The sequence below is a fragment of the Brassica oleracea genome, chromosome C8, assembly GCF_000695525.1.
Source record: "Brassica oleracea var. oleracea cultivar TO1000 chromosome C8, BOL, whole genome shotgun sequence".
Taxonomy (NCBI): Eukaryota; Viridiplantae; Streptophyta; class Magnoliopsida; order Brassicales; family Brassicaceae; genus Brassica; species Brassica oleracea.
In genome coordinates, this window is record NC_027755.1 from 23183637 (window position 1) to 23203258 (window position 19622).

The following is a 19622-nucleotide window of genomic DNA, read 5'->3' on the forward strand; positions in this document are numbered from 1 at the left end:
TAGTCGGTTATCTCTAGTTAGGGAATGTAACCAAACCTACTACGACACTAGTTAAAGGGTTTATTGGACAATATAACACGAGAAAGTGTTCTATATACCCAATGTGTCTCTTAGGGTAATTGTAAGTGTCTCGAGTAAATTTTTCCAAATTTTACCTTGTTTTTATTTCAAATTTTCTAAGTATTTAAACCGTGATGATCTTGTGGTAAATGCACAAATAACCACGAGTTTAGTCATTATGCAAATAAGTTCGACTTTCTCGCTTTATTAGAAATTTACAAAAAAAAAATAGAAATTTACACTAGACTAAGAAATGAAAGACACATAAAGTATATATATACTATTATATTAATACTTGAAAATATATTTTAAAAAACAAAGAAAAGTCGCCACTCTCCATGATCATACCACAAGTATACATATATGTCACCAAACTTGCTCTTCTTCACACCAAATATTACAATATTATCTTCTTCTTTAATTTCCCTCTCAAGTACCTCAAAAAAAAAAACCATGAGAACTATGGTTGATTTAGGAAAGCAAAGAGGTCGTCATCACATGCAAACCATAAATACTGCGACTACCCTCGACTGCGCTAGTGAACTCCGTCACCGACGAACTCTCCGTTCATTCATCGAATGCATGCTCCCATACTGTTGCACTTACCAACAACCTTCTCCTTCATACCAAAAGGACACCGTTTCAGTCTCTTCCTCTTCTTCGTCCTCTTCCTCTTCAGACCATTCCTCCTCCTCCTCACATAGTAACAGCATAGTTAGTGGAACTTTCTTCGGCCACCGTCGTGGAAGAGTCAGTTTCTGCCTCCAGGAGGACGCCTCCGTGGGATCTTCGCCGCTTCTCCTCCTTGAACTAGCTGTTCCCACGGCGGCTTTAGCCAAAGAGATGAATCAAGCAGGTGTTCTACGCATAGCCCTCGAGTGTGACCGTCGTCGAAGCACAAACAGCAGCAACAGTCGAGTGTCGTCGATCTTTGACGTTCCTGTGTGGTCGATGTACTGCAACGGAAGGAAGATGGGGTCTGCTGTGAGGAGAAAGGTGACGAAGAACGACGCCGTTTTCTTTAAGACGATGCAGTCTGTTTCGGTCGGAGCTGGAGTTGTGCCGTTGGATGAGGAGGAGCAGACGCTTTACTTGAGAGCCAAGTTCGAGCGAGTCACTGGGTCGAGTGACTCGGAATCGTTTCATATGATGAATCCTGGTGGTAGTTATGGACAGGAGCTTAGTATATTTCTTTTGAGATCGTGAGATTGAGGGTTAGATTATAATAAGTTTCTTGTCTTGTTACTGTTTTTTTTCTTAGTTCATGTATATTGTAAAGTAAAACTACCAAAATGGTATAATATGTATATGCAATTTATCATGTGTGTTTCTCTCCAAAATGTATGATGGGTTTTTGAAGATATAACTGGATTCTCCCTTAAACGTCCCGTGATTCATGTATTCGTTTAATCGCTGGCTAAAATTAATTGTGTAAATATCCTCAAATCAATTAAAGGAGCTACATATCGCTTACGAAGTATCTACCAAGAATGTATTTTTCCGCGGGTTAAACCATTATAAATAGATTAATAAAATTTATAATTTGTTTTTTTATCATTATTATGTCCGTCCCTCACATCATTGAACATCCGCTTCATGAGGATTATGTAAACTTGTTACAAACTTAATAAAAATAGCCGTTATAAAAACAAAGATTTGTAAGCAAAAATATGTAGAAAAAAATACTATCTTCTATCTATAGAAGTAAAAATATAATTTTTATCTTCATAAAAAATATATAATAGAGCAAAACTTATCTTTTTTGAACAAAAGAAAACCTTATCTTTATACTATAATTTTTCTATTTTAGGAAAAAATAAAGGTGGGTGTGAGATACTAGACTGAAAGGGAGTTAACCTACACACATTTCTTGACTAGTAAGCAAAGAGTTGCAAATTACACCGTTTTAACGATGGTTCAAGTATCTATTTTCTAACTAGGTATTTTCCTGCACCATGTGCTTTAAGTAAATAATTTTTTTAATCTAATTTATATTTAAAAATAAATATTATTAAATATTATAGATTTTACTATTTTCTTACTAATATTTAATATATAGATTTGATATATATTAAATCAATTTGTATAAAACTAATAAAATGATATAAAATTGTATAATTATCAAAATTTTAGCCTAAACAATATTTATAAAATTTGTAGGTATATAAAAAACTAATGATCTTACGATTAGATATTTAAAATTTTAAAAATTTGAAGAAATTTTTGAAAGCTTTAGTAATACAAATTGGATAATTATACAAAAATAATAATATTTCGAAATTTGAAATGTTATATATGAATATATTTATTTTATAGACGATGTATGAGTTATTACCATAGTTAAAAAAAAAGTTTACCAATATTAAATGTAATATATGAATTATTACTATATTCTAATAAATTTGCCAAAAATATAAATCAACATTAAATGAAATTATTCATGTCATATTTTTACGGAAGTCATGTCATCAATTAAAGTAGTCATGTCATATTTGTTTTGTGAAATTGATTGTAAAGAGGACATGTGGCAAAATCACTTGACAAATATAGTTTAGGAGATTCCTCAGAAATTCCAAGGTACGACACCACATGCATGTCAATTGCACGTACGGTGCCTCGTGAACTTCCATGCTAAAGGTGAAAGACCGGATGGATGTGGTCTGGTTTAAAGGTTCTGTGCCTAAACATTCATTCACTATGTGGGTTGCAAATGGCGATAGATTGCCAACCAGGGCGAGACTTGCGTCGTGGGGTATGCCGATTCCCACAAGTTGTGCGCTCTGTTCCTCTAACATGGAAACAAGGGACTATCTCTTTATTGCATGTGACTATAGCAAGCAAGTTTGGAAAGAAGTGCTACTAAGATGTCGCTCTCCTTCTAGGTTGTTTACAAACTGGTCTGAACTGTTGTCTTGGATTCGATCATCAAATTCTAAAAGAATTACGCTGCTGCGTAAATTAGCATGTCAAGCGGTGGTGTTTCATCTGTGGAAGCAGAGGAACAATGTTGTTCACAATAAAATCTCTTTGCCTGCGTCTGTGGTGTTTCATGGGATTGACAGGTACGTATGTAACATTATCTCGGCGAGAAAATCTAGGAAAGGCTTCAGCTCTCTCATGACTATGTGGCTAAGATAATCTTGTCATTTTGCTTCAACTTTGTTCCATCCTGTTTTTATTTCTTTTTGCCGGGATGGTTCAGAAATCAGGTTTTTACTTTGTAAAACTTTTCATCATTTATATGATATTTACAGTTTAGCAAAAAAAAAAAAAATTTCCATGCTAAAGCAGTATGCGACTGAGACCAGACAAGACAGAGAACCACAGGATTGAGTGTCTTGGTTTTAGCTTCGGAGTTTGATTCGATTCCAAATCAGTGCCAATGTCGGATCTCTTTTCTCTTTTTGCTTTTGTTTTTGTTTACTTGTCTCTTTGATCGCACCGAGCTTCAATTCAACGTCGCTCAACTCATTCCCTTTATTTATAATCTTTTGAAAAACAAAACGCATTCCCTTTTTGTTATTTGAATGTCTGATTGGATACAATAATTTAAGATTTGGCTCCAATAACAAACAAAAAAATATATTATAATATAGACGCAGGGCCGGCTCAAACCTTTTACGGGCCCTAGGGCAAAATTAAAAAAAAGTGACCTTCTAGGCACATGCTTGATATGATAGTTTTATTTATAATGAATAACGAAACATTATTAAAACTGATAATTACTTTGCTGAGTTCGTTGCATGTGATGTGTTTCATGAAAGAAGTTGCAACCAGGGCCGGATCAGACTTTTTACAGGCTCTAGGGTAAAATTAAAAAAAAAAGTGATCTTTAACCGAATAAATTGAAATTTTGAAATTGTAGTTACAGGGTAAAATAAAATCGTTTTCGTTTGAAAAAGTAAGCACAAGCATAAAAGTAAAGCAGTCTTGCTCTTTTTATAGCTTTTTTTTTCTTGAGAATGAAATCATTTATTCCTACAAAAACCTTCAAAATATAATATCTTTAGTCGGCTATACTTCAAAGTCAAGTTAATTTCTAAAATTTAAGTAAAAAGAAAAGTACCCCTGGATTTAAGAATCAAAAAATGAATTGATGAAGCTGAAAGTGAAACTGAAATGGATATCTGAAACAAGAAAACAAAAAAAAATCCTCAGACGTTTTAGAAACGAAAAAAATATTTTGCTCTACAAAAAAAAATCAGTGATCTCTAATCAAAAAACAGGATAGTAAAAAAAAATATTAAAGATCACTTACATAAACTAATCAACAATGTAAGAATCCTTGAAGAATCAACGATTTTGAGAGTATTAAAATTGTATTGTCACTGAATACGTCTTGATGAAATACACTCATGCCTAAAAAACTCACATTAGATAACTACTTTTAATGTTGATTATAATATTTTAATATTAATTATAATTTGGTAAAAGTTTAATCAAATTAACATAAATAAGATTTTGTTACCATAAAGTTAGATTTATAAATTTTGTATTTATTAATTTCGTTTTTCTAAAACATTATACGTATAGTTTACAAAAAATAGAATTACACTACTACATTAAAAAAAAGAAATTATGGACCCCTTCTAACAATGGGCCCTGGGCGGGTGCACTGCTGGCCCCTGGTCATCAGCCGGCCCTGTATAGACGCACGGTCCAGTCTGATTAATAAATATTGTGTTGTGTTGTTCAGAGAATGTAGACAATCACTTTCAACATGTAAAAACAAAGAAACCCAGTATTAAATCAATGAATTATTCCCACACCGAAAATTTAACTAAACAAAAACAAGTATTTCACATAATACTTCAGAAAAAAAACTAGAGACCTCTCCCGTTAATGATATCTAGAAATACACTCATCGCACCAAAATATTGACTAAAAACTAAATTGCTAATCAAGGAAACTACTATAGTAATTGAATAGAAGCCGACGTCCCACAAAATGACAAGAGCCATGCACAATGGTGATATCCAGCAAGGTATGTGAGACTCTTGAGTCTTATTGATATGTTCTTTTGTCTCCTTTTTGTGTGAGATAGTACTGTTTCTCTGACTTTCTTGTTCTCCATTATAGATTTTCAAAATCCTTCAGATTTTATTTCTGTATGTGTATGATTAAATAATGTAAAGAAGAATGGATGAGAAGGTATAGAGAAATGGGAGATGCACACGAGGGTACAATATAAACCCTAACAGATAAACATAGTGGCTCCACAACCCATCTCCTTTAGTCTAATTTCACGTGTACTCTCGTCCCCATTGTTCCCTTTTCTCATTATTAAAAAGATGTTGATATATATCAATATCATATGTTTGTCAGAACATTTATGGTTTGTATTAGTGTAATTGATGTGTTAATTATCATGTGCACCCGGATTCTAATTCATGTGTAACGCATGGGTTCTATATACCTAAGATTAGTCTAGGGTGTTAACTATGTTTTTTCGGCCATAAAGCAAGTTATATTAGCTTAGCAAAAAGAACAAGTTATAGTATATTGTATATTATCACACATTTTGTTTCAAAAAAAAAAAAAAATCACACATCAATTAATAGCAACCTTAACTTAAGCATCACTATATAAAAAAGTGACAAATATTTTAAAGAACATTATATAACTATATCACAAACCTCATATTTAGCTCAACGTGACATTGATATATTTCCTTTGTTTTTGTTTGCTAAAGAGATATAGTTGCTTTGGTATATTATTATATCGATTGATAATAATACCAATAAGAGTAATCTAATAAATTCTTAAATGGTGACAGAGAGAGAGGCAGTGTTAAGTTGGTCCAGCACGGCTTTTCAATTGTTAGATTTGCCGGCTCTAAATCTTACACTGCCTATAATTAACAATATTTATAAAATCACCTATTTGCATTTTTTTTTTTTCACTGATGTTTATAAACAAGGTGACAAAGTTTAAGAGAGATGGTTACAACATAAACCCAAAAAATGCCTCAGACAGGTGAGGAGACAGAAATGATAAACCAACGATACCTATTTGCATCTTATAATCGAAGACTCAAAAGATCAGAGAGTAAAGTACGGAATCTGATAATTCAAGAAAAACTGAAATGAAAGAGTTCACTGTTCACGATTAGTGAGATGATATCATTGTTAAGACGGTTATTGAAAATGATTAGCAAAGTAGGTTTACATTTTAGTCAACCAAACTTGCCCTTGTAAAATCAGATTCAAGTGCATAGGAAGCTGCGTCTATCATAAAATTTAGTGGGAATTTCAACATTTGTTTGGGGTTCAAATATCGGAGTGGTTAGGGCCGCAATTGAAGGGCATTGATTGGCCTGACCCAACGGACCACGTCGAAAATGAAACTATGATTAGGAAGGTTGTGTGATTTGTAGTAATATTTGCCACATTCTCACCATCTACTTCTCATTCATTGATTGGTTCTTATTGAATACAATAAAAAAACGAGTGCCGTTCTCTACCAATAGAAGTTGAACTACATGCTGTTCTCGCCATTGGATATAGCCACATGAATAATTATTCTAAGGCCCAGAAGTGAAAGAAAGAAATGAGTGGCGACGATAGCGAAAGTGAAAGGCCCTTTTGGGAGATTGTGGTTCCGGACTTGGAGTATTATTCTTGTTCGGCCATATTGTTATTTGGGCTTAGAGGAACAACAAAAGCTATGACGACGAGCATCTTCTCTGGTGTTGTTGCTCCTCCTACTCTACGTGTCAGATCGGTCTTCACTCCAGCGGCGAATCCAGCAACCGATCGAGGTTCCATGGCGAGTCCCTCTGGTGCTCCAAAGTGGGCTCAGAAAACCATCACTCTTCCACCGCAACGCCGTGGATGTCATCTCATCACTCCTATGGTCTCTTCGATTGATTCGACTTCTGGCTGTTGTTTCATTTGCTGGGTTTATTTTTTTTTTCTTTTTGGAACAGATTGTGAAGGAAATTAGACAGGATCTGTCGGGTTTCAACTGTGGTCTTGCTCATGTCTTCTGTGAGTTTTCTTCTTAATATCTCTCAGCTTCTTGTCTTATTTTTGCTGAATTCTTGATTTAAAGTTTGAATTTTTGTTGTTGGGAGCAGTACAACACACAAGTGCTTCTCTTACAATCAATGAGAATTATGATCCAGATGTTCAGGCTGATACTGAGACTTTCTTGAACACCATTGTTCCTGAGGTATGTTCTGCCTTCTCAAATATCCTCTATTTGGTGCTCTGAATTAAACCACCTTTTCTCGTTTGCAAATTTAGGGGAGGTCAGCTCCTTGGAGGCATACCATGGAAGGTCAAGTTTACCATTTACCATTTTCTATCAAACTGAAGCTGTTGCCTTTATCTTCTTCTCAAGTGTTGAGAATTTGAATCATGTAAAAAAACATTGCAGGTCCAGATGACATGCCAGCTCACATCAAATCATCGATGTTTGGATGTCAGCTTACGTGAGTCACAATCCTGTGTGTTGCACAATTTATTGAGGATATTCACTTGATAACTCTTTTATTGCCTCCGCAGAATCCCAATAACAAAAGGAAAACTAAGCATGGGAACCTGGCAGGTAATCAATTTCACCTGCTTTCATGTTTCCTCATATTTATTTGTGGTGTGTATTGTTTTGAAACTGGATCTTATTTCTTGGTATACTGCCATTGCTTACAGTACACTTTAATCCATTTTTTTATGGTTGTTTCAGGGAATATGGCTATGTGAACACCGTGATGCTCCAACAGCACGCAAAGTTGTGGTCACACTCAATGGAATCTAGATATGTCTCTATACATGTTTAAGGGCTTTTGTAACCTCGTGGATGTACTTGCGGTCTTGTAATGGATGTTGTTCACTTTTTCTATGAAACATTGCTCTGCTAGTAATCTGCACATTATGGTGTTTTATTTGCATCAGAAACATTGCTTAATCATAATACAAGTGAAAGTGCAATAAAGAATATAGAAAATTGCGTAATCATAATACAAGTGAAAAGTGCAATAAAGAATATAAATATTAAGCAAAGAAGCAAAAAAAACATATATCTATAGAAAAACATAAGAGAATGTGCTCTGCAGAGGAGAGAGCTCATCAAATTAAGGTTCTTTGAGACAAATAATACAAATGAAAATGCAAAATAAACAGAAGTAAAAAAAACCAAATGCAATTTATGATTTGACATCTCCAAGCTCCATGTCTTCTAAATCCATATGTTCTATACCTTCTTTGAGAAGCCTAATCTCATCTTCGGTCATACTGTTCTTACCGTGCGGTGTGGCTTTCGTCTGTCTCTGTTTATCTAACTCGACCGCCCAACTGTAAATCACCATTCCCACCACGGCTAAGAACATCCCTGCAATGTTCTTGAATGTCATCTCGGAGTCAAAGATAAGCCATCCTAATGTTAGGACACAGACTGTCTTCATGTGTCCAAGAACTTGGAATGAGGTAGCAGAGAATCTCCCGATGCAGAGGTACTGGCTTATGTTGCAGAAAACCGCCAATGCGCACGAGAGAAGAATGCAGAACTGCATAGATATTTATGTCAATTGTCAGATAATAGCTGGGACGAAGCAAAGTTTTTGGATTGTATAAAACCTTACTTACAATGGCACCGTAAGTCATCTTGTAAGTAGTAATGAACCTGCCGCTCAAGAAATAGTCAACAAAAGGACCAAAGATGAGGAGGGAAAGGGCTTGGATTGGAGCTGTCTTGCTCAGCAACTCGAAAGATCCAATTGAGTATTTCTTCTGCAGTGAACCTATTGACTGTGTTTCATAGAGAAGATCATTTATCAAATAACTTTAAGGTAATAGCAGTGCAAGCACAGATGAAACCTTTGGCATTAATAATAATAGCACTTACAATCTGCTGGAGGGAGGTGGAGAAAATAGCAGTGCAAGCACAGATGAAACCTTTGGCATTAACCTTAACATCAGTAACAGTACAGATCCCAACTCCCACAACAACAACCATGACAGAGGCCTTGACTTCCCTCGAGTAATGCTTGTTATGGAGAATCCACTCCATCACGCACACCACCGGGATCATGCTCAGTTTCGATATCTAAAGATCCAAAACAAAAAAAAATTTAACTTCCCGGAATCGAAATCAACAGTAATGCAATCAAAGATAAATTACCTGGTAGAAGCCAACGGAGTTCAGCATGAGGCTGAAATTCATGGCGGCGATGGAGGTGTTGGCGACGAGGGAGAACCAGAGAAGCTCCCAGAGAGGGACGTGCTTGGATGCCGATAAGCCGGTGGCGTTGGAGACCATGCCGACGAGTGCAGTGAGCGCGAAGTGGAATCCCGTAAGTGTCGTCGCTGATGAGAAAAGAGAGAGATGAGAGATCCATTGAAATGTCAGACGGAAATCGAGAGATCCATGAGAGAGATGAGAGATCGAACCGAAGGTGAAGGCGAAACCGGAGGATGACATGAGCTGTTTATTAGCCATGATGATCCCGACGGAGCTAGTGACGTTCATTGCCCATGCACCGACGTCGGAGACCGACGATGCCTTCTTCTCGCTCTCTGCCTTCTCCATCTCCCGATTCGGTATTGGATCCCACCGCTTTCAGATCCAAAGAGAGCTTCACGAGATCTGGATCTCGATTTATCTGCAAAATGTTGGGAGGAGGAAGAAGATGATGAGATCTGGAGGAGAAGGCTTTCCTTCGTCAGTGTCTATGGTATCTTCTTCGTCCACTGATGATGATGATATGTGCCTTTCCTTTGACGTTTTTTTCTTATTATTTATAATTTAATTAATTACCATCTCTGTTAAAAAACCATTATTAAATGTTGACGCCTGTCGTTTTACAGTGTTTTGACCTCATTCTTCCGTTTTTGGAACATTTGTTAATTAATTTATTTATTAATTACCCAACCAAATGTATTTAATTTCAATCTTCTCGTTACGTTCATGCCTTTAATTTTCTTTAAGTCTAACGTCCACAACTAAACTATACATCGTTCGTTAGATGGTGAATCTATCTCTATGATAAATGTTTCCCAATATAGTTTGTAAACAAATACCCGAAAACACTAGCCTACCACCAAATATCCGATCATCTTTTCGAAAAAACTAAAAAAAATCCAGATCTGTATTAGAAACTAAAAAATAAATCGGTCCCAAAATCTCTAGTCCGATGGGAATGCTACCTCTTGTAACATTTATGACTTGTATTGTATTTCTTAAAAAGGTCATTTACATGTATATATCTCTATACATATGTGTGATTTTTAATTTCTTTATCTGAGGATTATTGATATAGTAATCAGAATAGGAATCACGCCACATGATCTCCACGCATCATCATAGATATATTTTCAAAAAGAAAAACAAAACCATTATACATACTCGAAGATGGGATATCATGTGCTTTTCAAACCTCCAATCATTTCTTCTACTAACAAATAACAAAATTACATAATGTTTTCACCACCGACTTGCAAATAGTACATCAAAATGCATAAATAAAGGCTTGAAATTTGTAAATATTATATATATATATAGCACAAAAGGGAGATTACCTCTCGTAATCTCTTTATATGAATCATTCCTTTGCAAGTTTTAAGAGTGTCTCTGAGCTCCCGGAGGCGGCGCTGGCCTTGGGAAGTAATGGTCGAACTGCTCAACTCCAACCCTCGGTGCTTCCACATAAGGGCTTTGCGGTTCCTACATAAATTTCATTTTCACGAGTGGCAATTACAATGCTGTCCAAGAACTTGGAGCATAAGAGATTAAGAGTCATTTTAGTTGGTGTTCAGTTATGCTTGATGTGAATATACTAGTAAATGCAACATGGTGTGTATAGTAGATGGAGTGGGAAAAAGAAGAGGAAGGAGATGTACCTGAGGCCCAAATGTAGAATGAGATGCTTCATCGGATTTTGGTGATGTGGATGCATCACGGTCTTGACCATTTTCGTTTATTTTGTGAAGCTCGGCTCTTACTAAAGGATCACTCTCACTGGTCAACTTAATCTTCTATATGACCGGAAAGTTAAAAGAGTTTTTTTAATCAGTCCTTCCTTCTTATTTCTCGCAGGAATATTTTGAACTAATGTGCGCTGTATTCTCCAAGAACCATATTAAAAAGAATATAACCTGGAAGATCTTCCCCAAAGTTTTTAATCCCTTTGCCCTTGCACGAAGCTCCTCTCTCTTGGCAGTGGGATCTTGAAGAACCTGAGAAAAAGAAAAAAAACATCATAAAGTAGTTATAGCAAAGAAATTGGACCAAGAGGCTAAAACAGCCAAACAGCTAAACATACCAGCTCACAAACACGGGAGAGAGTGTTTTCAATATCAGCAACATTGAGTTTCCACAAAGAATCGATCATCACTTTCTTATGGGACTGCATGTACTCTTCAAGTTCCTTCTCAGTATAATTGCCTTCAGCACTTAGCTGCCTTTTCATTTCCTCTTGCAGCTGGAATAAAGCATATGCACCTAGGACGATAGAAAGCAGCGAAAAAATAAAAGTCACTACATGTTTCTCCCTAAATGGTCTTGGGATTTGTTTTCAGTGGTCGACTTAAATGTTCCTTAGATAACCCATTGTATAACTTATAGCCCTAATATGAACATGATCTTGATGAGGTCGCCTTTAGTCACTAACCTGTTGCAGCTGTTACTTGGGATTTGATGAAGTGACCTTTCGTCCTAAACCATTCAGCAACAAATGGTACACCGAGATATATAGCTTTCTTCCCAAGCTCTTTCGCCGCTTGTCTTACATATATATATCCGATTGTGTTCAGCATTTCCACACCGTATGCTGTTGAAGAATAGATACAGAAGGGCATTGATTGAAAGGGAAAGCATAAGCTATGAAAGGGGAATAATATGCTACATAACATGTTACCTGCATTTGAGAGTCTTGTTACTTCAGCTTCGGCATTGCTGATAAATTCGTCTTTGTTCGTCACATACAGGTTGAGGCGGTCCTTAAGAATCTGAGCAAGCTTGTCTTCTCTGTCTTTCTGAACAGCCTGAAACCAAAAGCAATCTAACATGATTAACAAATTACGAAAAAGGGTGAATCTGGGTACTCTGTTCTCTCTGTCAAAGTGACATGTCAAGCAAAATTCTTTAATTCCTCCTGATAATCTAAACAACTGTCTCTCAGGAACAGATGTGTAATATTGTCAACAGAATAGTGTGAGAATTCAGATATGCTTTCTCCTGTTTTATGTTTTATGATTATGTATATATGGGTGTAACTGGTTATTTCTAATAGGAATATTAGGAATAAAAGGAATGATTTTTTATGGAATAGGAAAAATTGGAATGATGTTAAAAATGGAATAAAAACTGAAATTATAAATGGAGTAGAGATTCCACACATTCCATTCATTCACGAGAGTTTAGAATCATGAATAAAAGAAATGATTTTTACTAGGCCTGGGCAAAATAACCGGAACTGAAGCACCGAACCGGAACCGAACCGAAATATCCGAAACCGAAACCGGACCAATACCCTCAAATACCCGAACGGTTCCTATATTTTTATATCCGAAATAACCGAACCGAACCAAGAACCGAACGGGTACTCGAATATATAAAAATATTAATTATATATACATATACATATAACATAACTAAATATATATTTTTAATTTAAAGTTCTATTAAAAATATCTGAAAATAGTTGAGGATAACTAAATTATTATAAAGTATCCGAACTACCCGAAAGTATCCGAAATTATCCGGATAGTTTTATCCGAAATATCCAAAGTAATCCGAAATATCAAATTTTTTTTATCTAAATCATCCTAATTATTTGATATTTTACCCTAAATAACCGATATTTTATCCAAATTATCGGAATTACCCAAACTATCCGAACCCGAACTAGATCCAAATGAGAACCAAATTTTTTCCGGGTATTTTCCAGTTCTTACATTTACTATCCGAACCGAACCGAACCGAACCCGAAACTATCCGAACCGAACCGAAAATAGGTCAAGTAGTAAATGGATCATCTATCCCCCTATCCGAACTATCTGAAACCCGAAATACCCGAACCGAACCGATACCCGAAATGCCCAGGGCTAATTTTTAAAAAGGATTTATTTTTTTTGTTTCATTCCAAAAATGGAATAAGTGGAATTGTGTTTGGAAACTATTCATGATAACTGGTAACTAATTTATGGAATCCCATGGAATGATCTATTCCAAATGATTTTATTCCAAAAAATGTCATTCCAGTATAGTATGTCAGGAAAGACGGTGATAAGTTTACCCTCATTTTTTCAATGATCTTTTTAGTATCAATCTGATCCCCTTCAGAGAGGATATCGAGTGAAGCCATTGATGCCATGGCAAGCTGCCCTATGTATTCTTCAAAAAGTTCACTCCCAAAAAGCATAGCAAATATTGCGGCGGGATCAATGATCTCACTGCAATAATGAACATCACAAGTAAGAACTGGGGAAACGAACAAACTATGTCACCCAAAATCCGACGATGCAAACAGCGAATCACCGATGGAAACTATCAAAAGAGAGAACAAGAAAAGACACTAACGTTGAAATCCCTGCCTTCCCACTTGTGTCATAGGCCTGACGTTGTCTTGGATCGCTCAGCACTTGGTAGGCCTCTCCCAACACCTGTATAACAACTCATTGTTTTCAATCCACGAAAGGCAACGAATACTGAGAGCATTATGAATACTATGCTGATCTCTTGGAAATCTACTTCTCTTAAAACTTATGCTATTGTTAGTCGTGCTGATATGCTTTTATAAAACTAGACCATGCAAAGCAAACACTAAACACAAAAGGAATCTCGACTCCACTCTTAAGTTGCCAAATCACTAATTATATCCTAAGATGAAAAAAAAAAATCACATCCTTTCAATGCGCTCAACAAACAATAAGATGAAACTAAACTACCACACTCATGCCAAATGAACATGTTTAAAGCATATAATACACAATGCATACATCATCCTCTATGTTAAAATCTTCAAGGTCACCACTCCAATACTCAAAATCTAAACTTGCCTGAAAATTATGAGCAGCCTGAGGATCATTGGGATTCTTATCTGGATGTACTTGACGCGCCTGTAGAAGACAAACAAGCAACACAATCAGCATTTCCTAATGTCAAACTCAATCAACCTAAAGCATTAGAGAGCCATAGACACTGAGCTCTTAAGCTTATAATCATCGGATTGAATCCCTCACAGAGGGCAACAATACTCATCCTGTAACTCGAACTCGAGTCTCGCCGGATTCTAAATCTAGATCGGGATCCAAAACAAAGCCCTAGAACCGTATAATCAGAGATTCGATTTTGGGGAAATGAGAAATGACCTTGATGTAGTAAGCTTTCTTAATCTGAGCCTCCGTGGCGGTGGGGCTAACGCCGAGGACATCGTAATACTCCGTCTCCTTCACCATTACTATCCGATCACGATCTCTTTACCGCAACTCTCAGATCACAACGTGGAGAGAAGCGAAAACACACCACGCGCGTTACGTTGACAAAGTACGCGCCGGCTATTTCATTTCAACTCAACAGCTCCTTTACTTTTTCTTAACGCTGGGTAACACATTACATCATCGTATAATCTCTAAATCTATTAGATATGATGATCAACTACCTGCAACATATGCGATAATGATGAATAGCTCCACGAATAATGATTCCACGATGAAGCTCTCCCCGAAACACTTGAAACCACATACGGTTCTGCATGTACGACATCCTCGATGGACAGGCTCTCACCACAACAGGCGACCACAACGAACGGCTCTGCTTACAGTACTCTGGAACCTCCGAAAACTTTGCATCCTATAATCTGCAAGAAATTGCATAGTCTGGGATTTGAACCCCAGACCTGGATGTAGAAGCCTTTAAACCTTAACCAATAGGCTAAGGTGCTTCCACAGCCGCTCCTTTACTTCTGTTTTATTTTTTTTCATTTTATTATTGTCTGAATGGCCGTACATCTATATTCGCCACGTGTTTTTTCGTCAGCGTCTGCTAGGATTAATTATGCTTTGATTATCTAATCGTTTTTTTATTTATCTTACAGATTAAGGACGCCATTAATGAGGGGAAAATGAATGTTAATCCCCTGTATAGTAAATGAGAACCATTACAAAATTTGAGGTAGTCATGTATCATCACCACAATGATTTTTAGAATTTTTAGAGAAATATGTTGGTTCATCTAAATATATAATAAATTTTTTATTAAACTAGTCATAAATTAATTATTAATGTTCTTCGTTCTTTCCATAAATAAAATTACGGAATTGCCTAATATGACTAAAGTATATATGACAATTAATGATTTTGAATAATAAAGATTTGATAAAAAAAAAGTGTATTCTCTATATTTTTTTCAATTTTAACTTATTAAAATAAATTAAACAACCACATTAACCATATAATAAAATTATGATTTTTTCGTATATGTGATATTTTGAATTTTTAAAAATGACTATAAATTACTAAAACTGTTAAAAATTGCACATTAAAAATTTTGTGAACCATGGTTTAAATTTTTTTATGACAAGGTACAAATGATTACAAAATCATATAAGTATAAAGAATCATTTAATAAATATTACGATTATATATATATATATATTAATATCGTTTAAATTAACTATATACCATATAAAATACGTAAATATTTAAATTTTGAATTTCTATTTGAACAATTTTTTTGATAAAAGCTTTGAACAAATATTGACAACTTAATAGTTAAATTTTAAATTTTGCATTGGTTTTTTTAAAAATTATAAATTGCAAAAACTATTAAACATCACACAATGAAAAATATTGTTATCAGTAATTCAAAGGTTTTGTTATAAGAAGATACAAATGATCTAAAAAATATGAGTAGAAAAAATGATTTAATAAATATCAATATTAAAAATATATTATATATCTATGTAAATATCATTTAAATTTAAATATAGACCATATAAAATAAAAAAGTGTGTTTGGATTAAAATTTATTTATATGTTTGCATCAATTTGATAATATACGTATAATAGTCACTGCTTTTTTAATATTTAATATATATTTATTATTTCATAATGTGTAAAAAAGTATATAATACGTAAAAATAATTTATATATAATGTTTAGTTGTTATTGTTTGAGGTTATTACTTTTAGGGTCGACTTGCTGATTTCGCCATGTGACATGTTATTTGAATGAAAGTGACAGGACTGATTATACAATACAAATTGGATGTAGTCAATACTTATTAATTTGGAAAATTTAAGTCTAATGAGATTTTGAATAAATTAGATAAATTTTATGATTTTCATTTTTAAAAATTAGAATCCCATTTAGAATCGTAGGATTTGAATTTTATATTTAACTAAAAGTTTTCAAATAAAACATTTTCAAATCATCTAAAATCACTGAAGTCCACTGTTTAATACATTTTCAAATAACGTTGATCTTACTTTTATTTTTATTTTAAATATGTATTACTAACAAAAAATATTATTATAATATAAATTATCTTTTTTTTGTAAATAATACTTGATCTGTTCTTAAATATAAGATATTTAGGTAAAAACACGTATATTAAGAAAATCATTGTTTTGTCTAAAAAATATTATTAAAACTATAAATTAATGTTATTCAAATAGTCTCTTCTCACAGTTAAAATGTTACTTAGTGAGGTACCATATATGGCCGGGAAAATCTCAAACTGTATATGAGTAGGGCTGAGTCAAGAACGGCGATATCGTCTACGTTTTGACCACCACCGGACAATCATTTGAAATTTAAAAACATATTAATATATATATTTGTTGAGTTTGACACAACACAACCAGCATTATCCTTGTTGAGTAATGTCATTTTTGTAATCAAACTAAACCAGAAGATTCAAGGTAACTATAATGGCTTGTAGTTTGGTTTAGAGAAGTTGTTAAGTGTCAAAGTAGTTGTTGTATTTTTCTGTGTAAGCATGACTTTAAGTTAGAGCTCTAAGAGCACCTTTAACTAGGTAGCTTAAGGGGTTGCTTATAGATTTTAGAATTTAAAAATAAAAGAAAATGATGTAATTAGACAAGGAACGACGCTTAATTAAGCTTCACAAGCGCCGTGTTTTATGGACACGTGTTGGCCATTCCATTGAGAGCGTCTATTTCTCTCTCTATCTCTCTCTCTCACCAAACTCTCATTTTTTCTTCATCTCTCGACGATTCCGCCTCTCCTCTTGTGTCTCTCTCTCGGCGAATCCGCGTCAATCTCCTCTATCTCGTGTTCTCTCTTGGCGAAATCGACGGAATCAGTCATCGATGATATCTCCTCGATGGAATCCGCCTCAATCCGCGTGCCTATCGCTCTCCCCGATGACTCCATGATCTCTCCTGGTGATAGCTCCTCGAAGATGATCTCTCCTCGACGCAATCACTCGAAGATGATCTCTCCTCGTCTCTCTCTCTCCTCTAGGACTCCCCGATGAATCTCTCTGTGACTCTCTGTGTCGATCTCCTTGATGATGAAGAAGCAGATGAAATCTCTCTCTCCGGCCCAGATGAAATCAAAACGAAAGGTAAATATGAATCCTTCTTTGGTATTTTGATTAGTTGTTGTGTTGGTATGTGCCTCATGATTTGTCTCTGTCTTTGTTGCTTCATATGGATAGATCAAAGAAGACGAGAAGCCCGTATTGACTGTGATTCTCGTCTGCAATAGAGGTAAAAGTTCTAGACGATTTGCTCTGTTAAAATGATTGAACGTTTGATAAAAAGCTTTTACAATGCAATAGAGATTTTATCTTTTCCCTCTGCATCAAGTCTGACATTTTTAAAAGCTCTTACATCTTTGAACTCTGTTCTGAAATGATATAATTTAGGTTCTGCTTTGAATTCATATGGTTTAGGTTATGCTTTGAAATGATATAATTTAGGTTCTGCTGAGAATCTGATTATGTGTGTGTTCTGGATTTTGTTTTAAGGGTTACATCACAATGGACACCAATTGATCCGTAACTGAATTGAATCAGTGTCATGAATGGTTGTGGTCTGAATTGTTTAAGAGTTGAATTATATGATTGGCTTCTGGTTTGAATTTTTTAAGAGAATTGGAACTTAATTGAATCAAGTGTGTGTTTGTCTGTTGAGCTGTGTGTTTGTCTTTTGAGCTGTTACTGATTTTTGTTTCGTTTTTTATGTGTTTGTCTGTTGAGCGCAATGAAACAAGGTAGATGAGGAAGGATCGTCAAAGCAGATGACGAAGGATCTTCAAAGCAGAGGAGGAATACAGGTAAATGTCTTCATGATTTAATCTCATTGAATGCTTTATGTTTGAGTTAGGTTGGTAATTGGTAATAAATAGAAGTGATTGTCTCTGTCCAAATGAAAAAGAAGTGGTTGAGTTAAATGACTTGCTTTGCGGATAATAAAATGTCTGCTTTGTGTGTTGATTACGGTTGTGATAGGGTAATTAATATAAGGTAGAAATATGTCTAACTCGAATTTGTTTGTTGTTGGTTGTTTTGAATCTTGAATGCGAGTGTCCATTTCTTCCTTAAAACTCTTGCCTTCTCTTCCAACTCCAAACAGATTCCTATATGTTTTTTCTCTCTTCTCTGACTTTGGAAATTGGAATTTAATCCATATAGCGAGTCTGCTAATTTTGTTGACTTACTTACCAGTCAACAAAATGTTGTCTTCCGGAACGGTTCAGATGGTGTTTCACTATCTGAATCGGAAGCTCCCTTCTTAGGCAGTCAAGGCATCAGAGAAAAACGTGGTGCAAACACTAAAGCCATTCGTAAAGAAATAAGAACATGGACCCCAACCGACGATGTAGTGCTCATCAGCTCGTGGCTGAACACAAGTAAAGACCCTATAGTTGGGAATGAGCAAAGGTCTACTGCATTCTGGAAAAGAATTGCTGGGTATTACAATGCTAGTCCCAAGCTTGATGGGTGTGAGAAGAGAGAGGCAGCTCACTGTAAGAATCGTTGGCACAAGATCAATGACATAGTTTGCAAGTTTTGTGGAGCATATGAAGCTGCAAACAGAGAGAAAACCAGTGGGAAAAATGAGAATGATTTCCTCAAACTTGCCCACGAGATCTTCTTCACAAACCATAACAAAAAGTTCACCCTTGAGCAGCTTGGAAAGAATTGCGTAATGACCAGAAGTGGAGTGAGCTGTCTGCGTCTAAAAATGATTCCAAAAATAGGAAGTGTGAGGACAGCGAACATTCAGCAAGCTCTCCTGTTTAAGAAACTACTCGTCCCACGGGTGTTAAGGCTGCAAAAGCCCGTGGTAAGAAGACGATGGTGGAGGGGAAGGATCTGGACGCGTTTGAGACTATGTGGAGCATCAAGCAGCAGGATCTTAAGATCAAAGAAAGGCTGTTGAAGATGAAGATTCTTGACAGTCTCATTGCAAAACAAAAACTCCTTGCTGATTATGAAGAAGCTCTGAAGAAGCAACTCATTATTGAGTTGATGTCTAATTATATGAAGTCTATTAAGTCTCTGTTTTAATCTCTGGTTAAGTTTCCTGGTTGTTGTATGTCTCTGTTTTTAATCACTGTTTATGTTTTATTTCATCGGCTTGTTTCTTATGT

General features: G+C 35.3%; 5 protein-coding genes across 6 annotated transcripts; 3 read left to right on the top strand and 2 right to left on the bottom strand.

The window, feature by feature from the left end:
- Positions 1 to 429: 429 nt before the first annotated feature.
- Positions 430 to 1405, top strand: LOC106310118 (protein MIZU-KUSSEI 1-like). The gene has a single exon (XM_013747324.1). It carries the CDS (start codon positions 514 to 516, stop codon positions 1264 to 1266), a length of 753 nt encoding a protein of 250 aa, XP_013602778.1. The 5' UTR covers positions 430 to 513; the 3' UTR covers positions 1267 to 1405.
- A 5189-nt stretch (positions 1406 to 6594) lies between these two features.
- LOC106312552 (UPF0047 protein YjbQ-like) lies at positions 6595 to 7954 on the top strand. Its single transcript, XM_013750112.1, has 7 exons — positions 6595 to 6915; positions 6989 to 7049; positions 7139 to 7233; positions 7308 to 7341; positions 7441 to 7495; positions 7569 to 7611; positions 7747 to 7954. The coding sequence occupies exons 1-7, from the start codon at positions 6610 to 6612 to the stop codon at positions 7816 to 7818; spliced, it is 666 nt and encodes a 221-aa protein (XP_013605566.1). The 5' UTR covers positions 6595 to 6609; the 3' UTR covers positions 7819 to 7954.
- A 32-nt stretch (positions 7955 to 7986) lies between these two features.
- On the bottom strand, positions 7987 to 9766 carry LOC106312551 (UDP-galactose transporter 2-like). The gene is made up of 5 exons (XM_013750111.1): positions 9450 to 9766; positions 9181 to 9365; positions 8905 to 9105; positions 8646 to 8807; positions 7987 to 8566 (listed from the first exon to the last, which is right to left on the bottom strand). Exons 1-5 carry the CDS (start codon positions 9586 to 9588, stop codon positions 8207 to 8209), a joined length of 1047 nt encoding a protein of 348 aa, XP_013605565.1. The 5' UTR covers positions 9589 to 9766; the 3' UTR covers positions 7987 to 8206.
- Positions 9767 to 10348: 582 nt separating this feature from the next.
- On the bottom strand, positions 10349 to 14607 carry LOC106307536 (chaperone protein dnaJ 10-like). 2 transcript variants are annotated; one of them, XM_013744516.1, is made up of 10 exons: positions 14370 to 14607; positions 14058 to 14117; positions 13579 to 13661; positions 13295 to 13451; positions 11915 to 12041; positions 11669 to 11827; positions 11321 to 11499; positions 11154 to 11234; positions 10899 to 11033; positions 10349 to 10722 (listed from the first exon to the last, which is right to left on the bottom strand). In XM_013744516.1, the coding sequence occupies exons 1-10, from the start codon at positions 14454 to 14456 to the stop codon at positions 10618 to 10620; spliced, it is 1173 nt and encodes a 390-aa protein (XP_013599970.1). In that variant the 5' UTR covers positions 14457 to 14607; the 3' UTR covers positions 10349 to 10617. The 2 variants fall into 2 exon arrangements, with proteins under 2 accessions (XP_013599970.1, XP_013599971.1); XM_013744517.1 differs by having other exon boundaries at positions 10398 to 10722; positions 10899 to 11030.
- A 3659-nt stretch (positions 14608 to 18266) lies between these two features.
- On the top strand, positions 18267 to 19539 carry LOC106308983. The gene is made up of 4 exons (XM_013746079.1): positions 18267 to 18302; positions 18353 to 18363; positions 18694 to 19192; positions 19300 to 19539. The coding sequence occupies exons 1-4, from the start codon at positions 18267 to 18269 to the stop codon at positions 19537 to 19539; spliced, it is 786 nt and encodes a 261-aa protein (XP_013601533.1).
- Positions 19540 to 19622: the final 83 nt, after the last annotated feature.